This window comes from Giardia intestinalis, chromosome 5, assembly GCF_000002435.2.
Source record: "Giardia intestinalis strain WB C6 chromosome 5, whole genome shotgun sequence".
In the NCBI taxonomy this organism is placed as follows: domain Eukaryota; phylum Fornicata; order Diplomonadida; family Hexamitidae; genus Giardia; species Giardia duodenalis.
In genome coordinates this window covers 2,309,283-2,332,272 of record NC_051860.1, presented here as the reverse complement: position 1 = coordinate 2,332,272, position 22,990 = coordinate 2,309,283, and the positions used below count along the sequence as shown (strand labels likewise).

At 51.1% G+C, this 22,990-nt stretch overlaps 7 protein-coding genes, 1 non-coding gene and 2 pseudogenes across 8 annotated transcripts; 9 read left to right on the top strand and 1 right to left on the bottom strand.

The window, feature by feature from the left end:
• Window position 1: 1 nt before the first annotated feature.
• Window positions 2–2,422, top strand: GL50803_009198 (uncharacterized protein; the record flags this gene model as incomplete). Its single annotated transcript, XM_001708822.1, has 1 exon — window positions 2–2,422. One exon carries the CDS (start codon window positions 2–4, stop codon window positions 2,420–2,422), a length of 2,421 nt encoding a protein of 806 aa, XP_001708874.1.
• Window positions 2,423–2,447: 25 nt separating this feature from the next.
• Window positions 2,448–4,613, bottom strand: GL50803_0023492 (Ankyrin repeat protein 1; the record flags this gene model as incomplete). The annotated part of the gene is made up of 1 exon (XM_001708824.2): window positions 2,448–4,613. One exon carries the CDS (start codon window positions 4,611–4,613, stop codon window positions 2,448–2,450), a length of 2,166 nt encoding a protein of 721 aa, XP_001708876.2.
• A 409-nt stretch (window positions 4,614–5,022) lies between these two features.
• GL50803_0014897 (Kinase, NEK) lies at window positions 5,023–7,992 on the top strand (the record flags this gene model as incomplete). Its single annotated transcript, XM_001708826.1, has 1 exon — window positions 5,023–7,992. The coding sequence occupies one exon, from the start codon at window positions 5,023–5,025 to the stop codon at window positions 7,990–7,992; it is 2,970 nt and encodes a 989-aa protein (XP_001708878.1).
• Window positions 7,993–8,023: 31 nt separating this feature from the next.
• On the top strand, window positions 8,024–10,885 carry GL50803_0034713 (Ankyrin repeat protein 1; the record flags this gene model as incomplete). The annotated part of the gene is made up of 1 exon (XM_038046076.1): window positions 8,024–10,885. One exon carries the CDS (start codon window positions 8,024–8,026, stop codon window positions 10,883–10,885), a length of 2,862 nt encoding a protein of 953 aa, XP_037902273.1.
• Window positions 10,886–11,980: 1,095 nt separating this feature from the next.
• On the top strand, window positions 11,981–12,574 carry GL50803_004313 (VSP; the record flags this gene model as incomplete). The annotated part of the gene is made up of 1 exon (XM_001708827.1): window positions 11,981–12,574. One exon carries the CDS (start codon window positions 11,981–11,983, stop codon window positions 12,572–12,574), a length of 594 nt encoding a protein of 197 aa, XP_001708879.1.
• A 427-nt stretch (window positions 12,575–13,001) lies between these two features.
• GL50803_00111987 (Ankyrin repeat protein 1) lies at window positions 13,002–13,673 on the top strand (the record flags this gene model as incomplete). Its single annotated transcript, XM_001708828.2, has 1 exon — window positions 13,002–13,673. The coding sequence occupies one exon, from the start codon at window positions 13,002–13,004 to the stop codon at window positions 13,671–13,673; it is 672 nt and encodes a 223-aa protein (XP_001708880.2).
• Window positions 13,674–13,978: 305 nt separating this feature from the next.
• On the top strand, window positions 13,979–15,875 carry GL50803_00137701 (Kinase, NEK; annotated as a pseudogene; the record flags this gene model as incomplete).
• Window positions 15,876–16,499: 624 nt separating this feature from the next.
• On the top strand, window positions 16,500–18,209 carry GL50803_0060315 (Reverse transcriptase, putative; annotated as a pseudogene).
• Window positions 18,210–20,069: 1,860 nt separating this feature from the next.
• On the top strand, window positions 20,070–20,142 carry GL50803_00t0012. Its single transcript has one exon. It is a non-coding gene; the product is annotated as a tRNA-Asp (tRNA).
• A 15-nt stretch (window positions 20,143–20,157) lies between these two features.
• GL50803_00137702 (Kinase) lies at window positions 20,158–21,684 on the top strand (the record flags this gene model as incomplete). The annotated part of the gene is made up of 1 exon (XM_001708834.1): window positions 20,158–21,684. The coding sequence occupies one exon, from the start codon at window positions 20,158–20,160 to the stop codon at window positions 21,682–21,684; it is 1,527 nt and encodes a 508-aa protein (XP_001708886.1).
• Window positions 21,685–22,990: the final 1,306 nt, after the last annotated feature.

Below are 22,990 nucleotides of genomic sequence, written 5' to 3'. Positions count from 1 at the left end.
CATGCTGATCGAGACGTTCGCGCTTCTGGGATCGGAGGACACCCAGGGTGGATTGACCTTTGTCACATCTAGCCAGTATGCGCTGTTAAAAGAGCTCCTCGAGCGGATCTGGGAGGCTGTTGAACAGCTTCATGACTCCTCTCTCCTATTCTATAAGGGAGGCCGCCGAGGCATCCCAGTGGTGCTTCAGCGCATGTGTTTTACAGAAGATGCTCTAATATTCCGGCTTTTGGGGTCTCTGCTCAAGCGACTGGACGACATATATGCAGGAAGATATGATATGGGAATATCCATCCTCTCTGTCAGTCAAGGCAATCGCGCGATCTGTCTTTTCACCGGAGCTGAGACAACCCTGCTTGATTGTGAAGCTTATCATGTTGTCTCCTTGCCGGCAATAAAGTCCTTGATTGGGTACGCACACCATACCTACTCTGCAGAGGCCACTACTTCGACCATTATTATCCGCCTCATCGTAGTTTTACCCACTGCAGCGATCCGCATATATTTGGTTGAGCCTCCCGGACAATTCGAAAGCGCACACTACTTCGACTCCATTGCTGCACTATCAGAATTAGGAGACTTAGGCACAGACTCACGTCAGGTAGACGAAGCGATCACCCACTGGTGCAACATGCAGGATTACTTTGCACAGATTGTCACTAGCACCATCCCAACATTTTGCTACATCGAAAATGCATTGAGCCAGGGCATGAAGGTGGACGTTTCGACAGTAGAAGACCTCGACCCCGAGGTCCAGCTTCTTACAGAAAGCAATTGTAACGATGGCACGATTGTGCAACTTTCGTGGGTTTCTGGAGTTCAGCACCGACCAGTAAGGTTTCCCCAACACACTCCAAGGCTGCATTCTCCAAAGGCTATCCTCCAGGCGAATGTCTGGAGACAGATAGGTGGGAAACTCCCCGACGAGGCCCTCTTGGACTTGCACCTTTACAACGCATATGTTGAATTGGATCTCGACATCGGTAGTAAGTGCGTAAGTCGATCCGAAAGTCCTGTTCACCTTCCTCTTTGCCAAGCTTCCTCCGCAGATGCAGATATTTCGTCCGCTCCTCCCGTTGCACTCCACGTCCTCAAGTCTCTCCACTCACCTGGACAATCGAACAACAATGATCAGCTATCTCTCTCTGCCATCTTAGAACCAAACAATGCCTGCACACCATCCGCTACATCCTTATCAGGATTGTCAGGAGTCCTTTGTGAAAGCTCTACTTCTCACTTGAGTCAGGGGAATTCAGCTCGTGTTTGTCCAGGAGGCAATTTGTCTTCTGAGTATATCGAGGCAACTAGAAGCTTTATCATAGCTGGAGAAGAGTTAAAGAAGATACGTCAAGAGACAGAACACCTTAGTGAGCGCTTGTTTATGATAGGACGTAGCAATATGCAACAGAAGTTAGCCATCATCAGTAATGCAGTCTCTTTCTGGGAGCAGTTCCTTTCCTTTACATCACCAATGAATACAACTGGCCGGGGCCTTTGTGACCCTGCAGGTCTATCCTGCACTTTCTATAATCGTCCTAAATCTAATGAGACAGTAACTCACGCTGTGCACAAAAAGCTACGTGACTTTACCGGTCTTCCTTGTCGCGCAAGGAGTGTTCTCTGCAGAAGAGTAGAAGAGACTAAAGAAGAGCTTTCCGACCTCTTTCCTCCGATCGTCATGCCTTTTATTCAAGCAATCAAACACGAGCTTGACATTTATCAGCAGCTTATTAGGGTGTACCATGCTTTTGATAAAAGGAATTGTAGTGAGCTGCTCTACAATGATGTTGATCCAAAGCACCCCGATAGAATTGTAGTGCGTTTCCTGACCGAAGAAATAGAAGGCCACAAGAGGCACTCTGCTCTGGCAGTAAAGAAAATCTCATCCCTCTCTAGTATCCTCCCTTTCGATAAGACATCGGAGACTCCGTCTTCCAACAACAAAAAATCACCACTCGTCACGTGCGAGCACTCGTCAATGGTTACTTCAGCCACTGAAATTCAACCTGCTCTGGCAGAGCTCCGTGACTATGTCTCAACCTCCATGAAGAAAGTTTTTCGCAACGCAGAGTGTGTTCAGAAAAGTTTCATGTCGCAAACCGAGGTCAAAGTATGCCTTTATACAAATAGAAAGATAAAGCATGCGTTAGACCAACTCAAAAAGGACTTTGAAGGCGGCTATTCCAGAACGCAGAGTGCGAGGACTCCAAAAAGGAGTTCTTCTTCCTCTCGCTCTCCGCTGGAGTCTACTTGGAGGATTCACTCGTCCATCAAAGCAGCCCTTACCAAACTGATAGATAGGCTTGCTGATGTGGACGCCCTTACCCCGGACATCACGTCTATAGCAGCTTCCCTTGCGACATGTAAGGACGCCAGTGCTGCGCTAAAGCAAAGCATAAGGCGACTCATGACAAGATCATAATCTAAGGTTTACGAGAGCACGGGTTCTACATCTTGCGAAGGATTGCCACCACGTCTGCGTGACCCCCTTCACTGGCATAGTTTAATGCCGACTTCCCGTGATTATCTCGGAATCCATTCTCCATGGGCCCAAGAATCCTACAAATGGAGGCATAGCCTGCGTGTGCTGCAGACATTAACGCGGTCCACCCTGTATTTGTCTGCCTACCAGCTTCGCGCTCCAAGAGCTGCTCTACCACTGTTAGGTGTCCATTCTGTGCTGCAGACATGAGAGCCGTCCAACCGTCGTCCATTGTCAATCCTGCCTCGCGAGGGATGAGGGCTTGGACGCACCCTAAGTGCCCACTATACGCAGATCCCATTAAAGCTGTGTAGCCCTCATTATTCTTCATGCCACCCTCAGCCTGGAGAAGGCTCTTGACGATGGCCACATGGCCTCCAGAGGCTGCCACCATCAAGGCCGTTGCTCCAGATTTGTCACGGAGGGTACCCTCAGTCTTTACCAAAAGTGGAATTATATCAGCATGGCCCTCTTCAGCAGCCAGCATAAGAGCAGTCCCTCCATCATTTTCTTGAACTCCCATCTCACTCTTGGCAAGAAGCTTAACAACAGAAAGGTGTCCATTTTGCGCGGCATACATCATGGCTGTCCACCCTCGTTGATCGCAAAGCTTCCCCTCCAACTTGAGCAGCTGCTGGACTACCTTAGCGTGACCGTTCTGAGCAGCAAACATCATAGCAGTTCTTCCATTTGAGTCCCGCATTCCACTCTCTCTCGTTGCAAGAGGTTTAATGCTTGCAAGGGAGTTGTGCTGTGCAGCAAACATTAGCGCTGTTATCAAGGTGTTTGTCATTTTCATACCGCCCTCCCGTCCTACCAGTGCAGAAACTATCTGCGAGTGGTTCTTCTTTGCTGCTATCATAAGGGCAGTTAATCCATCCTTCGTCTCTTTGCCTGCGTGAAGCGGGATCAACTGCTGGACAAGCTTAAGCTGATTCGAGTCTGCAGCGGTCATCAAAGGAGACCAGTCACTTCTATTTTCCTTCTTTGAAGCCCCAGTTAACGCGATGGTAGAGGTCCCCTTGACGATACTGGAGATGTCTGCAGACTTGTCAGCTGTCCCTGTGGCTTCATGAGATGGCAGCGCTGAAGGCGAGGATGCCGTCATAAGATCCGTTACATCTATTTCGTTGTACAAATAAGCAGGGTTAACAGTCGTCGCCTGATGGGATGGCGCATGCACTGGCTGAGGCAGCCTTATCGTATTATCTTCCACCATAGACAGCGGCTTGTTGCTGTTTCGAGCACGAAGTGATGTTGCGCTGTGGGAAGGAGCCTGACGATTTTGTATCTCTAACGGCTGGATAGTCTCAGATGAAAGGAGTCCATCATACTTTGTACTAGATTGAAACTGCTTAGTCAGCTGTGTGTTCTTTATGGACGCGCCCCCACTAAAGGTATTAGTCAAACCGGTACTTGCAGGACTGAAGGCCTTTGATGACTGGAGAGGCGAACTACCCCCATCACGAAGAGTGGAATTTAGAAGGCTAGTGCCGCTGCTATATCCGAAGTCTGCCGCAGTTGGTGATTGATTCATTGTGCTCGCAACACTAGAGCGGAGCTGTAGCGCTTTGCTGAATTTGCTAAGATATTGAACCACGCCGTCGTGGCGCCTGGATGACGCGTGGACAATTGCTTGATCGATATCTGGTGCAAGTTCCTTGTACGTATTCTGGACTAATAGCTTAACGGAGTCAATGTATCCATTTGCAGCAGCGTAAGTTAATGCAGAACGTCCCTTTAAATCAGTCTGCCCCCAGAGCTCTTGGCGGAGAAGATGAATCGCATCTAAAGCATTGTGCTGTGCAGCAAGAATGAGGGCATTTCTTCCATCTGGAAGGCGCAAATCCTTCTCATAATATAGAAGCGACTCTACTCCAGGCATAAAGTTTCGCTCGGCAGCCAGCATGAGAGCGGAGTAGCCTATGTTGTTGACTGCACCGCATTCTAACGGACCAAGAAGAAGGGTCATTTCTGCATCCATATTCCTCACTGCATACATTAGAGCCGTTTCCCCGTTACTGTCCGTAGTTGTTTGGTACACAGGAAGGTTGAATACTACGCCGTCATAGTCGCGTCTCTTTACGGCATCGAACCACTCCTGCGCGGAGCCAAAGGGTAACTGCGCCATTTCTAGGTAATTATTTTTTGGCTTGTCATTACGCGGATTTGGCGCCTCAAAGTTGCGGCAATGCATCTTTGCCTTACTTAGTACATCTGCCCGCTTGTGAAGAGCAGGATGTATTGCTTGTTTATATCTATCTCTTCCTTTATCAAATCCTCTGTAAATTTATATATGTACTTCACATGTACATATAGAGAGTACTAGGTGAAAAGAATGCACTAAGTTGGTGATTTGTTGCCTAAGTTGCCCACAGCCATGGTGCAGAAGCTGTTGTCAGAACACTGATTCCCTGTCTCGACAGGACCATATCTGGATATTAGGAATGAGCACTGTAAAGTGTGAGGCTGCATCTCCTTATTCGGAATCTGTACTCTTCAAAGACACATCACGGAATTCCTAAAAACCATTCCATTTGATGAAAAGCCCCCGAATATTGGAGGCATACGACATCCTGGGTATCATTGGACATGGGCCATATGCTACTGTCTTCAAGTGCAGACACAAGGCGACAGAAGAGACGCACATTATCAAGGAATATTTGCTTGATGCAATTCCTCGGCAGTGCATCTCTCTCCTCAGGAGGGAAGCAGATCTACAAGCTCAGGTGCAAATAGACTCCATTCTGCAACCGTGCTATACATTTGTTGACCATGACTCTCTCGTGTTGTATATCGTACTCCCCTTTCTGGGGGCTAAAACGTTGCAAGCAGCAATTGAATCAGCAAAAACAGATCAGACATACTTTACAGAAGACGTGGTGTGGAGTACTGCATACTCCCTACTAACGATCTTGAAGGACTTAGCCTCTTATCCACTTCGTGAAGACGACGCCCCCAGTCTGAAGCCTCTTCATTGCAACCTGAAGCCAACAAATATCCTTTTCCTTGACGAAAACCTTTCGATGGTCCAACTGTGTGACTGTTCATTTAGCCCCGACTTGCGATTGACACTCAGTTCAACCAAAATTGGGCTGAAAGCGCACAAGAGAGATGCGGACCACCTTTATACAACAGCCTATATGGCACCAGAGATTCTAAAAGATAAGAAAGCCCACGAAACATCAGATATTTGGTCTTTGGGCTGCATTCTCTACGAAATGTGCACTATGAAGGCACTCGTTTCCGACACACTTGACGCCGCCAGCTCAGAGAGTATGCTGAGTGCTATTCTCCCCATCCGCAAGTTGTACGGTTACTCGGATGTGTTGAATGATTTCCTCAATCAGATGCTCACTCAGAACCCATCTTTGCGGCCTGACTACGATACTCTTCTTAATCACAGCAGAATGCGGGCCCTCAGGGATAGAAGCTCTGTCGCTCATCTGCGCGATAGAGACAGTGGACGGGCCTCTATTTACTCAGCTACCTCCACCATGTCCCCTCGGTCGACCCTTTCAACTAACCTGAGTCGGATACTTCCACTGAAGTCTCGCATATCGACACGGACCGTGGAGCTGGCCTGCACAGATGTTGACGGCTCATCTGTGCCAGTATCTGCAGCAGACTCGTTTGTTGTTGCAACTCAGCTGGAGGGCAACTCTACCACGCCACTAATAGAAGCAGTTATAGCAAATGATAAGGAGCTTCTTATCGCTAACTTCTCATACGCAGGACACGTGGATGAGCATGGGAAGACCGCCCTGATGTATGCTGCAGAGTTGGGCAGAAATGAGTTCATCTTATATCTACTCCCCTTTGAGAACGGACGTGAAATAAATGGCGCCACAGCTCTTCAATTGGCCATTGCAGCCGGAAACGATGATGGGGCAGATATGATAGCGTATTACGAATGTCCTGAATACAACAAAATACAAGATATATACAATGACTGGATGGATGGGAAGCATGGGGCGTTTCAGAAATCCACAATCAACGCAACGTTTGTGGGAGGACGGGCGGTTCCAGGATCTAAAACGCCGACAATCTCGGTAATAGTGAGCCCCCTCTCTGTCAGTCGGGCATCCTCTACACTCGACGATAGCATAGATGCATCTTTATCCTCTTCGGTTTCTGTACAAGAAGACCTTAGGTCGCCTCTCGACATTCTCAGTTCGTCCATCGATATGTCTCTACCTCTGACAATTTCCCGGTTCACGCCGTCGCAGGAACTATCTACCTTCAGAGCCTGCGCATCAGGGCTTCGTGGCTCTCGAGGATTAAGTTCCAGTGAACTAAATCTCATATTTCGGACGAACTCAACAGGTCTCATGCAAGCGTGTGCAGCCAATGACATTGCACGGGCTTGGTGCCTACGTTTTCAAGCCGGGGCACGGACAGCAGAGGGGAAGACGGCACTGATGTTCTGTGCTGAGTCTAACTGTATTCTAATGGCGCGTGTGCTACTAGAGACAGAAGCCGGTCTTATTCTCAGGGACGGCACGAGTGCATATGAAGTAGCAGTTGCACACGGCCACACAGTCATAGCAGAAATTCTTTCTAGATATGAGGCAATCGCAAACAGTGTAAAGCCATCGCCTAACCCAGTAATCAAAGCAAGCATGCTAGGTGACATCTCCATAGTTAATTACTTCATTCATCAATACAGGCAAGCCATTAAAGTAGGAGACGTGCTGCAAAGAAAGCTATCACTAGAACTTCTGAGTGGAAGTGCACAGGATGGAAAGACAGCCTTGATGTATGCGGCAGAATTAGGTAATGCAGAGGTAGTGCAACTGCTTCGAATGGTTTTGGCACGGTGTCAAATGACGTCCGACAACCACCTGAAAGGTAGGACTGCGCTCATGTTCGCATGCAGGAAGAACCACTTAAATTGTGTGTTTCCCCTCCTTCAGCTAGAAGCACGGATGCAGGATGCACGAGGGTGGACTGCACTTATGATGGCTTCTTACCTGGGGTACACACAGATTATTAAGGCGCTTCTGGTGTGGGAAAACGGGATTGTACTAGGATCATCGACAGAATCGTCGGGCGCTACTGCTCTGATGCTTGCTGCAGAGGCTGGAAATGTCGCGGCAGTCTCTCTTTTGGTGAATTACGAGTCTCGAAGGCAAAAGGAAAATGGCTTCACTGCGCTAATGATGGCCGCCCAAGAGGGTCACAGCGAATGCGTTAAGATCCTGATGAAGAAAGAGGCAAGATTAAATCGAACAGATGGATGGACGGCCTTGATGAGCGCTGTGCAGAGAAATCGGGTTGAGTGTGTAAAGCTTCTTATGGCCCACGAAGCCGGGATGTCAAAAACAAGTGGGTACACAGCGCTGATGTGTGCGGCACAGTGTGGCTGGGAGCAGTGTGTTCGGATGCTTCTTCCTCTGGAATGGCACATAATGCACTCCAACGGCCTAACAGCAGATGCATTTGCGAAGACAGATACGCTTCGCCGCGAGATGAGGCTTTACATTGAGCTTCAGGAGAAGCGTAAGTAAACAACCGGTGTTGAGCTATGCCAAAAATGTGATGGAGGACTATGTCTTCACGACAACAGCAGTTCTCGGTCCGAAACGGGCCATTTTGCGTCGAGACAAGGACGGCGCGATATTTGTCAGTCAGGAGATCAGTCTCGGCAGTGTGGCGCCTGCACAGAAGCAAGCCATTCTTAGCCTTTTTCGGCTTCTTCCAATGATACCCTCCTTCTCGTTTTGGCGTGTTCTATATGTAAGTTATGATGACAGTGCAGACACACTCCTGACGCTCTCCCGGGGAACACCCTTGACATCATTGGCCAGTCTCTATTTTGAAGCGGTAGCGGCCTACACAATATATAGCGAAAGAGAGCTAAGTGTCATATGTGCTCAGTTGATCGATTGCTTCGTAGAGCTGTGCCGACCGGATCTGGTAAAGATTGCGACCACAGCCAAGATGCGTCCCCACCTTGATCCGTCATGCTTCTGGTTTGATGACCACGGTCTTCTAAAGTGTGATTTGGTGCATATGCTCTCATCTAGGAGGCTCGCATCCTACTCAACTGAAAGCTCCTGGGCCAGCGACTTTGTGGCAGCACTAGGGAAGACTCTTTACTTATTCGTCACAGTTGAAGTGCCAGCCGTGCAGGCGCCACCAAAACAGTATTTTTCTGAGTACATGAAAACTGTACAATGCTTCACTATCCCGTTTGTCTCTAAGTATAGTAGAAGATTTTCAAAGCAGTTCATCGATTTCGTCAATAGGCTCAATCACCCCTCCAATTTATCAAAGCTGACGGCCTCCTCTCTTCAGAAAAGCTCAGTATATCTCTTTGGCAAAAGTATTCTCAACGATATCATTGGTGTTAAGACCGATTGCTCCGGAAATTCCTTGCTGCACAAGGCCGCTCTGGAGTGCAGTGGCCTTGAAGCTAAAGCGCTTAGCTCGTCACTAGCCTACCTTTGCCGATTACGCAATACTTCTGGAGAGACAGCCTTACAATTGGCGATAAAACATGGAAATTTGGAGCTCGCCAAACTTCTGATTGATGAGGAAGCAGGTAGCTATTCTGACACAAAAGAATCTGCAGTGGAGCTGGCCCTTCTTCGGGGTTCATGCGAAGTAGCCAGGCTATTAATTCCATTTGAAGGGAAGATACTTACTGAGCGGGGGTATACGCAGCTGATGTTAGCGGCTTCGTTTGGTGAGAGACGACTCGTTGAGAAGTACATCCAACGACAAGCAAAGAGGCAGGCAAAGAATGGGGTCACTGCGATGCATTTGGCCGTTATATCTGCAATCTCGCTTCATAAGTCTATCAAGCTTCTGCTGCAAGAAAGAGATCGCTTGGCAACTGACAGCGGCCACCTTATAGTAGAGGCAGAAGTGCCGCTGACCCACAGCTCTGTGACACCACGAAACACACGATCTCCACGGTCTATTAGTATCCTAACCAAGTCTTGCGGTAGGGGTGACCTGTTTGCACAGACAGCTGAAAAGGAATCAGCCTACTCTAGGCCACGTGTCACTTCGTCTAGACGCCCAATAACATCGGTACGATATCCAAGACAGACGCCGGCTCTATCTGCTAGTACACGTGTAGGAACACCAAAAAGCAGCTTCAGCTCACGAGGAGGCCAGCAAATATCTCCTAGCATTACCGTACCATCGATGCTATCCTCCTCTCCAAAAAAGAGGAGCGGAAGGTGCGCGACTTCGCGGTCTGGAAGCTCTAAAACATCTCCCATGGCGCGACCGCGCACAACCCAAGTCACAGCCCAAAAGCTTCCTGCTGAAGTTACTAAGCACCGGGCTCAGAGCACGTACGGAACCCAGCTTGACGGGAGCATAAAGGTACCAGTGATTCAGCTTGATAACCTGAGTGGAAAGCATGTGTCATTTCCAGATGCTCTCAGGATAAAAGACGATGCCAGCGTTGTAGAGTGTAGAATTAGAAAGCTCAGATCTCTGTTTCAAGCCTTCGTCGAGATTATCCTGCTCCTTATACCACTGGAAAAACAGATCTCTCAAAGGAATGGCCTCACGGCGCTCATGATAGCTGCGAAGGCTGATATTGTAGAACTAGTTAGGCTGCTTGTCAATGATGAGAAGTTGATGGTAGATGCACGCGGAGAGACTGCCTTGATGATAGCAGTTAGGAACAATGCAGCAGCAGCTGTCAAAGGGCTGCTTAGCCACGAGGCAACCCGTGCATCTGCCAATCGTGAACGCTATACCGCATTGCACCTAGCAGTGCAAATGAATAACAGCATTCTTGTTGAGCAGCTAGCAACTCTAGAGAATAATATTCCACAGGCATGCTACACGTTAAAAGACTTTCCTAGCAACAGGAATGCGCACACCTTGATCAACGTGACCGCCCTCATGATGGCGTCTATCGGTAATGCTCCAGAATGCGCTCTGATTCTCTCCAGATACGAGGCCGGGCGCCACGAGCAGCTCTTCGGCTATACTGCGTTGATGCTTGCCGCATACTTCAATCACTCAGCCATTGTCGAGCTTCTTTTACATTCTGAATCGAGGGAGACTATGCACAACGGCTGGACAGCGCTCATGGTTGCCAGCAGCAGAGGAAACCTTCGCTGCTGTGCTAAGCTGGCAACTTGCGAATCCAAGCTGACCGCTCAGGGGCTGACTGCGCTCATGCTAGCGTGCAAGCACAATTTCCTCAATATTGTGACGCTTCTCTATCCGCTCGAATCAAGCATCTATCACAAACGAGTAAGAAACGGGGTTGTGGAGCGTTGGTCCTGTTTAACATATGCGGCTGCAAAGGGGAGTACGGAGGTGGTAATGTTTCTCTTGGAACATCACCCCTCTCGAGAAGACATACGATTGGCTGCGAGCTGCTCACATAATCCAAAGATATCAATCCTACTGTCAGCATACCACTAGTGAAAGTGGGGCATGCTGTTCATATTGCGACATCGGGTCTTCTTCATAGACAGCGCTTCGTAGAGCTTCGTTGAACCTTTGACTGTGTCTAGAAGAGAAGGCAAGCTATTGACCATAAACTTAAGGCTACAACCTGCGGGAAAAGACCTATTCCAATTGTCTCTCCATTAGTGCATCTCAACTCTTAATACATACTGTTTATCAATGCGCGGGATTTCTACAAAAAAGAGCAATAAAAATGGCTCAATCACAACACGACTGCAACGGACTCATACTAAATAGTCAGATCAGGCCTAATCACCAAATGATCAGAATAGAAGCTAGATACTTTGCCTGTCGACAAGCAGAGACGATGAATGTAAGTTATTTTTGCCAGATGGACTTCTGCAACGAAGAGATGGAGATACTGGACAGGGGATTCCATAGTATGACGGCTCCTTCTGTCGCAAATCGAAGAGGAGTCTCAAGGGACTCTTTAAACGTCAAAAGGTATTAATCCAGAGTCTTATCTATAAGATAGTCGGGTGAAAAAGCATAAGGTGAAGCTAATTAGATGACGCCATAAGAGTCTGATAACCCAGAGGGACACATCTTTTGCTCTACCGTTAGCTAATGACAATACCCCCGCAGATCAGAGCTGCTGGGAGCGGGAAAACCACTGATGATTTAAGACCCAGGGACAGGTCTGGGGCTGTGGGCAAGATAGGCGGCTGAACAACAACGGTCGCGTGCATCAGCTAGATGCTGGCACCGCCCAGAGATCCCGGCGACACATTGGATCTAATGTAGAGGACTGATAGGAAAGCCTCTGCTGTGGCCTGCTTATTCCTTTCATAACAAACAGTCACTGATAATAGCGTACCTCTAGCTACATACTTACTCTCATCTGAGCTCCTCCACTTTCCTCTCTGCACCAAATACTGTAGATGACAGCACGTGACTCTATTATTCTCCTGAACACTGATCTAGGCACCCTTTGTCGATGAAAGCCACACTCCTGGTATCGACAACAAATATCATACCATCTTCATCATTTCATGGCGTAATTCTCAAGAAACTTGCTTTCTAAATGGCTATTGCCCGAGCGCTGGCCCAATGTTCGATAAGCTTATTTTTGTAAGCTTGGCCCTGCAAATGGCCTTGGCGTCGCAAACAGCAAGTAAAGCAAAGACAAACCCAACGCCGTGCGCCGCCGCAAACCCCGGCGCGACAAACTGCGCCGCCGACAGCTGCAACGTGGAAATCGGGGGCCAGACCTTCTGCTCCAAGTGCACAGGGGACAAGGTCCCGGTGAACGGGGAGTGCAAGGCGAAGACGGACGCGGGCATGTGCACGGCCGGTACAAGCGATAAGGCAGGGACGTGCACTGCATGCACGGGCGCGCACAGCCTCTACAAGGGCGGATGCTACGACGAGTGCCCGTACGGCCCCACCGCGAACGAGCGTGTTTGCGCGGACGCGCCCGCTGGCTGCGATCTTCCTAACTGCAAGTCATGTCCCGACGGCACGTGTACAGAGTGTAACGACGGATTTGTTCTAGGTGATGATAAAAAGTGCGTGCCTTCTAGCGTCAACAAGAGCGGCCTTTCCACGGGCGCCATAGCTGGCATCGCTGTGGCCGCTGTCATCGTCGTCGGGGGCCTCGTCGGCTTCCTCTGCTGGTGGTTCCTCTGCCGGGGCAAAGCGTAGATTTAGATGTGACTTAGGTAGTAAACGCATACTGGTGCCGTATATAGACTTGTAGGCGGTGCTCTAAGACATGCTCGAGCAGTGCGTGCCCGCGGAACCCCCTCAGTGACGATCGGATGCCGCAATTCATCCATCAAGCACGCCTTGCAGGACAGGACGACGTAGACCCAGTCGGATGAGTGAGGCTTGCTTGGATCGCCACGAGCACTAGTTCTGGTGTCGGTTCCACCCACGAGAGCAGGGAGCTCCTGGTTGCCGAAGAGAGGCCTCAGAGAGTTCATTGCCCCTAAGCAGTCAACTTGTTACTACAGAGGGGCACGGCACAGGAAATAACCGGTGAAGTGAATTATCTTGGATGATCTGTAAACAATACCGTGAATCGCAAGTTTACCAGTACACGCGTTTCCTTTGTGACCATGGAATAAAAATGTCGTCTGTGGATGATTCAGGTCAACTCCTTCAGAAGCACGACTGCGCCCCGCCCCTCGCGCCAGAGAAGGACACGAGCGAAGAGGGCGCAGGTAAGAGCAGCCCCGCCGAGTCTCCACAGACAGATGATGAAGGCAGTGTGGACGAGGACGGCGTCACCACACTTATGGAGGCAGCTAAGAGGAACGACGTGGATGCGGTGAAGCGCTACATCCCTTATCAGGCAAGGATGATGGCGAGGTTTGTCAAGGCAGGGAGAGTAGAGATATACGATGGGACGGCCCTGATGGTCGCCGCAGCGCTTGGAAACGTTGAGACGGTGAAGCTGCTGATGAGGTGCGAGGGCGGCATGAGGGACAGTGAGGAGTGGACAGCCCTCATGTGGGCGGCACTTGTTGGCCGTACCGAGGTCGTGAGACTACTCCTGAAGATTGAGGGCGGCATGCAGAAGGGCAGAGGTTATACTGCCCTCGTGCTTGCAGCAAGGCATGATCATCTGGACTGTGTCAAGTTGTTACTGGAGAAGGAGAGGGACATAAGTGGCGTAGATGCCATCCATATGGCCAATAGATGGAATAACTCCGAGGTAGCATCTTTTCTCGAGAGTGAGGGTATTGTAGATCCATACTTGCAGATGCAGCCCAGGAAGCTTGTGAGTGAACGCGCTTAACTGTTGATTGCATCCGACGGGGACTAGAGTCTCCCTTCAGCTGTACAAAGGGATGGTCAGCCACTAGGGTGAAGTGCTGGCTGTCAGTGGGGCACACAACCACCCGTGTCCGCAGAGGTCAGGGGAGCAGGCCTTCTCACCCTCGGTCAGCGCTGGAACGCCGGTGGGTGAAACGGTCGCGCAGGTGGCCTTCTCATCTCCTATGCAGAAGCCCCCACAGATACAGGGCCGCTGTAGACTTGTAGACATAAACTCCTGTGGAAAGGATCGTTTCCAAAACGGTAGATTACCAAAATAATACCAGGATGGACACTTCCTCGTCTGAGCCTGCAACAACAGCTGTCAGTGTCTTACCGTTCACCCCTAGGGAGCTTCATGAGCGGTTAGGTGATGTGCTTAATGAAAGCACTATGGTGACAGTCTACTCCCTCAAGGACTTTCCGGACCTCGCTGTGCAGGAGATCCTCATCGACGGCCTGGACAAGGGGGATCTGGACGCCATCAAGACAAGATTGACCGTCATCCTTACCCTCTCCCACCCAGGAGTCCTCAAGCACCACCAAGTAGTCGAAGACGAGGGCCTCATCTATGTCGTCATGGACCGGCACGACAAGACCCTTGAGCGCCTCCTCGCCGAGCACAAGCGAAGGAAGAACCTCGTCCCTATCGCTGTGATCCTCTCAATTGTGAGGCAGCTTGCCGCCGCCCTCGCCTACCTCCACGGTGTCAATGGAGCAAATACTAGGAGGTTTGTCCACCGCAACCTCAGGCCTGCCAACGTCCTTATTAGCGCAGACGGAGAGCGCTTCGTCATCGCCAACTTCAGCCTCTGCAAGGACGCCCTGAGATGCGGGAGCACTCTCATAGGAATAATGGCATACGTTGCCCCCGAGGTGCTCCTCCACAACGAGGCCAGCCCTGCCTCCGACGTATGGAGCCTCGGGGTCATCATTTATGAATTAGTAACTCTGAGGAGACCGGACTTCTTGGGGGGCAAGGAGCCGGCAGAGGTCTTCGTGACGGGTGGAGGCCGGACCTGAGCGGTCTCACTGATGGATTCATAAAGAGTGTTCTGGAGAGGATATTCGTGCTGGAGCCAGAGAGGAGGCCGATGGTCAGGGAGCTGCATGAGACGCTCACTACATTCGACATCCCAGTTAGTGAGTTGGGGGGTCAGTGCGTGATGCTGAAGTATAAGTGCGGATCCTTGGAGGCTGCGCTGAATGGCGCTAACGCCAGGATCGCGCTGCTGGAAGAGGATGTTAAGACTAAATCCACTAGATCGACGCACTTGAAGACCAAAGTAAGGAACATCTAGCTATGATTAAGGCACTGGAGAGTAGGCTTGCACAGTTCGATGACAGAGTGAATATGGCTGGCCCTCAGTCCAGCCTCCTTTTGCTGCCCAGGCTGATGCGTGCCGCGCACACGAATAACACAGAGACCGTCCGGATGCTGCTTGAAGAAAGACTCGGTGTTGATCAGCGCGACGAGCAGGGGCACGCTGATCCCGTCGAGTTGCTTGTTGAGGAAGAGAGGGGCCTCCAGGACAAGAACGGCTGGACTGCACTCATGCACGCCGCACACAACAACCACCCTGAGGTAGTTGAAATTCTTGCCCCTTACGAATGTGGGAGAAGAAACAAGAACAGCCGTACTGCTCTGATGATCGCCGCACAGGAGGGCCATGCGGAGGCTGCTTCTGTTCTGATTCCGTACGAGGAGAACTTAATCGACAGCGAAGGCAAGATGGCCCTGATGATTGCTAAGGAGGCAGGGCACAAAATTATTGTGAATATTCTTGAGCCAACCGATACATTCGGCGACACGAGGCTTATGCGAGCAGCCACACGCGGTTGCATAGAGACAGCAAAGTTGGTAATAAGATACGACAGTGGTGCACAAAACATGGTAGGTATGACTGCGCTTATGAACGCGGCTTCTATGGGGAACGTGGAAATAGCAAGATTGTTAGTAGATCTGGAGGGGGGTGTAAAGGATAGGAATGAGATGACTGCTCTTGAACATAGAGCGCTAAAGGGTCACTTAGAAGTGGTAAAGCTTCTATTAGAAAAAGAGGGGCATCTGATAGACAAGTCTAATGAATATTTCTTTGACAAGATTACTTCTAGGGGATACCTCGAGATAGCGTCTCTCCTTAGGGGCAGTACACCTAGTGTCAATGGTTGCAATGACCAATAGACTGCTCTGTAGTCTCATGAATAAATCTGTCGTTTCTCTTCAAAAAGAAGTTGGTTTGCTGGCCGCAGTCTGAGTAAGTCCATCGTACGAGTCACTATGTTGAACGGCATCCTCGCTCATCATTTACTCCACCCACCGGTTGCTTCCAGTGGTGTGCTGCTGGGGCCCTCGCCTGCGGGTGCTGTCCGCAAATCTCGCGAGTAAATTCCCACTCAATTTTTGGCGATGTCCGGAGACGAGGGTTGGCTATGGAATATGATAATGACCACAGTAGTGGAAGGGAGGAGCTATTGCGTTCCTCAGCTGTTCTGCGGGTGTGTGCCCAGACTGGGAGTGTGCACAGCTGGATCTGAGGCGAAGGAGAGCCCGCGAAGACCCGATCCACATCATGAACGCAAGATCGTACCTCCGGGCCCCAGAGAGCAATCGTGAGGTTCTACTTGGGAGACCACTCCGAAGACGTTTGCCCTCTCGGCAGGACACACACGCTGGCTCTGTGGCCTACCGTGCGAGGGTGCCAAGCAACCAACCGAGCATCTAAGAGAAGCAAACAACGACAGACACAGAGTACCGGGCGACGACAAACCGATCCTTCCGTCCCACATACCGAACCAGACAGCTGCCATGCTCATCCACCAGGGTGCGCGCATGATCGCGAGCATCGAGCAGCCCGGGACTGGGGTCGCGCTCCCCGCAATCAGGGGCCTGAACGCCCTGGTAGGAGGCCTGGAGGACTCAAGCAACACCACGGAGCAGTCCCAGAGTAAGGCAGACCCAGACCCCGAGAAGGCGAGGCGCCGGATAGCAAACAGGGTGAGTAACGCGCTGAGCTTCGGAGCAGTTGCCAAGGCTCTCCGCGCCCTTGATGATACGCCCATGGTTGACATCAAGCCGGAGAAAGCCAAGGCCGCCCTCAGCGCGTTACACCCGTGCGTCCCCCCGAAGGCTACGTTAGCCTTGACTACCCTCCATCGATGAGCTCAACGGGCTGGAGCCGGCAACCGAAGAAGAAATGAGGAAGGCCCTGTTGGGACCCTCAACAAGAAGGCCTCGGGCGGTCCAGCTCAAAGCGAGGAAGCAGAACGACGACTTCGTGAAGTACCTCACGCAGGCGTACAACGAGCTGACCACCCACCCCGAGGCGATGTCCGACGTGATGGCCATGTTCGAGTTCCGGGCGATCCTCATCCCGAAGGAGTCCGACGGATACCGTCCGATCGCGATGGCGAGACGGTGACAAACATCTTCCACCGCGTCCTGCTGAAGCGGCTGATCAAGCATGCCAACTACCTCTCGTGCGAACAGATCGCCTTCATGCAGAACGCATACGCGGTAGGCATGAGGAGGGCCCACGAGCTCATCAGCAGGACAGGTGCACGCCGTCTCCCTCGACACAAAGAAGGCCTTCAACTCGCTCCCGAGGGCAGAGGTCGTCAGAGCCCTGAACGAGGCGGGCATCCCGAAGGTCCTGGTCGACTACATCAGGAACTTCCTCGACCTGAGGCACAGCAAGGACGTGAAGTGCGGGGTCTGCGGCGTCCCCCAGGACGACCCGCTCAGCACGCTCCTCTTCTGCATGGCCATCGAGCGCCTCTGAGACGCCTCACGGAGAGAGGCATCGCCTTCCTTGCCTATGCAGACGACATCGTGGCGCTCCACGATGAGGCCTACCCAGCAGGCGCAATAGTACAGCAGGCTATGGACCTGACGATAAGGAGCGACAAATGCAAGTCCACCATGGCGGGCGAGGAGGTGACCTTCCTCAGCCACCCGGTGTCCCCCACTCCAGCCAGTCCCGCACCAAAGGCCATCGCAGGTGCCGAGACTGCCCCCATAACCACCCACCAGAAGCTCATCCTGCTGTCACTCTGCGTGGTCCCGATGGTGAACTACGCCCCCCTGGTCGAGATGACATCGGACAAGGCGGACTACGAGGAGCTCGACAGACGTCGCACAAGGCTTCAACAAGCTAACCAGCAGAAGCTGCGATCGCCTGGTCGACTTCCTGGCGTACCCGAAGGAGAAGAGCGGCCTGGGCCTGCTCATGCCGGGGCTCTGCCACGACGAGCTGCGGAGGGCATGGGCCTCCCCGGACGTCAACAAGGGGACCAGGGACCCGGTGGAGCTGTCGGTGGGCGGCCAGGCACTGCAGGGGAAGGGGACCTACTTCAACCGCCTCCTCACGCGCACACATCAGCTTCCGGACAGAGCGGCGGCGTGCTGACCGAGGAGGAAAGGGCCCTGAAGGAGAGAGATGGCTCGATCATGGCGCAGACAAGAGGCACCTGCCCGGGCTGCCACACGGCAGACCCTCGACCACGAGGCACAACATGATCGTCGCGTACCTGTACCTCCGCGTCTCGGGGAAGCTCAACCGGAGCTGGAAGTCAAGACCCACAGCCACCTCAGCGACCAGAACCAGAAGCCCGACATCTGGCTCGTCGACAAGTGCAAGGCAGTGGACGTGGGTGTCATCCAGCCCCGCCAGATGGATACCACAGCGAGAAGGCCAAGAAGTACAGGGACGGGACGCTCCCGATCATCTATGAGACGGACGGATCCCTCCACCCCAGGTCCAAGAGGCACCTCGAGGAGCTCCACGTGGACGTCGAGAAGCTCTCTGTCCGGGCTGCCTTCGCCATCGCCCACATGGCTGCAGAGGCGAACGAGCACCTGACGAAGCTGATCAGACGCGACCGGGCCGAAAGCCTGGCCACCCAGAGCGACCGCCTCCTGTCATCCTACTTCTGACAACCGAATGAATCCATCCCTGGGACCTGTCGACAACGACCGAAAGGGGGCGCAAGACTGGACACACAACCGAGTGGAATCCCAGCCAGTGGAGAGGGCCCCGTTAGCTGCTGCTGATCTACATGGACAGTATTGAGAATGACAACAAAGACCAGAGCTTCGCCAATCGTGAAGGGAGAACAGGGAGAGGCACCCTAGTAGACCAGCGAGCCCGTAAGAAAACCTCGAAAAGATCGATGTGCACGCCCGCAGCCAACCTTCGTCTCCGAGCTGGTCAGGGACTGAGCGAGGCTTGCCCGTGAGATTTCTGGACCGCACCGCGACAAGCCTCAGCGGCACCACATATAGAAACTCATACATGACGCTCCTCTATCAGATATCCTTGTCTCCATTGCTTTTAGCACTATATGATGACTATTAATAGTAAGTTTAAAGATAATTTTCTGTTCAAATAACATCTAAATTTATTCAATGTAAGAGATGCTGATATTGGAAGTGCTATTTAATGAACTTTTCAAATAATCTTACAAGTGGTAAATATTCCCTCACTATATATTAGAAGCAACGGGGAGTTATTTGAAAGATACTGCCTGGAGTTCTAATGATTATCAATTAATGATAAATAGTTTTGTTTCTAACCAGTCAGTAAGTTTCATGAGGAAGCAATTTTCTTTAAAACCGTAGTAGTGCCATTGTAGAATAAATTTATAGTTACCACTTATGAAGTCTGCGGTATATTGTCGTGGAGAATTGCTCTAGAATTGTTTATGGTTATAAAAATATTGACTAACACAACGGTAAACACTAAAACAGGTCTGATGTTATTTAAGTTGTTACTATAATACATTTCTTAGAAGTGCTTCATACATAGAGATTCTTTCTACAAGGCTGGTTAAGATGTTGTTGCATCCAAATGTCAACTTTTTATAAGTAGAGAGGAACTGTGTGCACAGTACTCCATTAGAAGAGAATGAGTAACTTTAAGAATAAATTACTTTTGTGGACAACAGGCCTAATTTCAATTATTGTACGATAAACATTCGCTATATTACATGTAACCTAGCAAAGTTATTGCCGATAGTAAATATGTTTATCTGGCAAGAGACCGAGTTGTACAGAGTATAATGCTAGAATTACCCTGAATTTGGCAATAGCAATGAAGAGTAAATCTTTTTAAGGCACTGGACAGATAGTTAAATAGTTCCAAAAAGAACTTTGTCCAGTTTGTTGGTTATGAAGATTTAGTGTGATGAAACTTTCAACGCATGTTAGATCTTATGTCCTGCACCGTTTACGATGCTAGTGCCTAAAAGGTGTCTATTTTAGGGAGTGAACGATTGTCAGAAAAAGTTAGGATAAACCAATAAAATTACAAATACTCTATTACAAATAATTTCTATTAAACCAAATATTTTATATAATCTTTAATTTGTTTCCTCCCTGGCTGGGGTGGCGTAACGGTCTAGCGCGCTCGGTTGTCGTCCGATCGGTCCGGGTTCGATTCCCGGCCCCGGCACTTTCCCTTGTTTTGATGACCGAGCCACAGCCGACCATCCCCTCTTCCCTCGAGCGGTATGCGATCGACTGGTCACCCACAGGGTACCTCGGAGCAGGCGCGTACGGCACGATCTACAAGGGGATAGATAAGGAGACGGGCAAACCTGTTGCTCTCAAGGCTGTCGGCATTTCAGGCGTTTTCAACCATCTGGTGCTGCGTGAAGTGACCTTACTCGCATACCTGGCTCAGGTTACGGCTGGCGGCCAGCCTTTTAAGAATCCTGCAATCGATCTTATCTCGAGCTTCAAATTACGACTCGATGATACAACGAAAGACTTACCCTTTGCGAAGCATTTCGAGAACTGCTCTTCGCTAATCTGCCTTGTCACTCCGCTCTATCCACACGACTGTGAAAGGTTCCGAACGTACAACTTAGTAAGCAGCTTTACACTGTCCCAGATGGTGTTCTTCTGGCACTCTGTGGTTACTTGTCTTCGGAACCTTCACAGACTGGGGATCGCACACAGAGACGTCAAGCCGTCGAACATTCTTCTGGATGGCAACGGCTCTGCTTTTCTTGCAGACCTGGGGATGGCTAAGTATTGTGTTTATTCCTCTCCAAGTGCTTCTGCTAACTACGCTGAGCCTGAGGTTCTTTCCGCCGATCACTACTCCCCCATTTCAACGGGAACAACGTGCACCCTCGTGTACAGGGCGCCTGAATCGACGCTCAGATGCTATGATTTCCTCTCTACTAATGGTTCCCTCTTTGACCGACAAGAAAGTGTAACACCCACGTCTCTTGATGCTTTGGGAGATGTGTATTCACTGGGGTTGACTCTTCTAGAATCAATCATATCTCGAGTTGTATTCTTTCTTCCACTAGAGCATGACAACCCTCGCACAAATAATAACTCTAGCCCCTCCAACCCAAAACCGCCCAGACAAGACGCCTCGCAAAAACACAATATCTATCTGTTTAAGATGCAAACGCTCTTCATTTCATGTGTCGCTCGGCCGAGGGCAGAAGTGAGTCTTGGCCACCCTGCCATCAGTCATCGCCTCATCTGCCTGCTCAGTGGGTGGACGCGTGCACCCTTGCGTGTTTTAGGCAATGGAAGGAAGTCCTATGCGGTGCTAACCCGTTCGAGGCTTCCCCTCCTGGTCCCTCTGCGACTTCCCCCCGACCCCAGCACGACGGCCGGAACTCACCTGCGTGCTCGCCATGCAGAGGAACAGGCGCACCCTGTCCACGGCCGTGAAGACGCACCGCAAGGCCCCCTCTGTCTCGTACAGGGCGCAGAACGTGTGTGTCGAAGGGGCCAGCTCGCACGTGCCGACAGAGCGGGGGCCGTCTGCGCCGCTCTCCACGGGCATCCTGTGGAAGTGGAGGAGGTCTCCCCTGTAGAAGAATTTCAATGCTGTCAGAATAAATTCCTCATGCGAACCGCCGCGCTGGACGGCCTCTCTCACTCAGTTTCAATGCTTCGGTGCCGCGTATCTCTGGCGAAAACGGAAGAAGGCGGGCACCCCAGCACCCGACCCTCTGCGCCTTTGTAGGATGAGCGGTACCACAGGCATGAAAGGAGGGGCCCTCACACCCACCGCCTCAGTGAAACTCCCTGCTGAAGAGAGCATGCTGCAGTGACGGGCCCCAAGATGGCTGACGTTATCAGTAAAACTCTCCCTAACTGAGTCGCTTAAAGAATACAGAAACGGCTCACGAACGCGCCACTTCGTCGACGGGACTACGCCTCTAGGAACCTCCCGACTTGTCTCCGTTACGTTGTCCACGGCGCCAAAGGCTGTGAGCGGCATCCCTGCATCTCCCGTTTGAAGAGCTTTTCCACGGGTAAGGAGCTCGAGCGATACATTTGGAAGCGTCTCTCCCGCCTCGGGCCCTCTCTACGCAGCCTCATTCGTCAAGCAATGCCCCAGTCGAAGGCCCCCTGTTGCCCTTCCATGCCTTTGTGATCGGCTAGTATTTCAGATCATACTACACCAAACCCTGGTGTCCAAGTGCAGGCGTTCCACATGGGCCACCACTGTTGCCTGTTATCCCCTCCAGTAAAGACGACGCTAGACCGGAGCACCTTCAAGCTCCTTGGAAGTCTTCAGATACAGCTCTTAGTTCTCGTCGCCAGAGTCACATCTGATTAGGATTAGCAAAGATGAAAACCAGAACGCCATTACCATAACCAGGGCATGATAGAACTGGGTGGCCTCTACCATGCAGCAGGAAACAGATCCGTTCTCTCTGTGTCTTGTGCTCCCAGAAAAAACGGAACTCTCTATCACCAGCTGTCCCGGGTTCAGTCACAAATCCAAGGGATGCATAGATCACGACTCGTACCGATACACTGTGGATGCTGCAGCTCTCACAAAGAAGATGTCTCGACGCCATAACAAGAGCAGAGACCTCATGTGCACACATGAGCACCTGATAAAGGGTGTAGAGCTGATGCACGTCTTAGCTGAGAGATTGGGTGCGTTTCTGAGCACGCTGGCTGACATCAGATCGAGGGAATCCTACCTGTTCGCTGATCTAAATGCGTCAACCTAGGACGGCGCCCAGGAAGCATCTAGCCGAAGCAGAACACCCCATGTTGAGCGGCACCAGATGACAGTCACTCAAGCATGAGCAGGACGAGCATCTGCCCGCTCTGCACAAAACTCACTGGAGCCAGAGCTGTCCAAATGTACTGCGGCACAGACAGCAAGTGCAAGGTGCTACTGCGCGAAAGGATGGAGATGGCAGAGGAGATGCACCTCGTCACACTGTGGACCGCTACATGAGCAACACCCACCAGAAGGTTCCGAACAAGAATAGGCCACCGAGCGCATGAAGGACCCCCGGCGAAGAGTA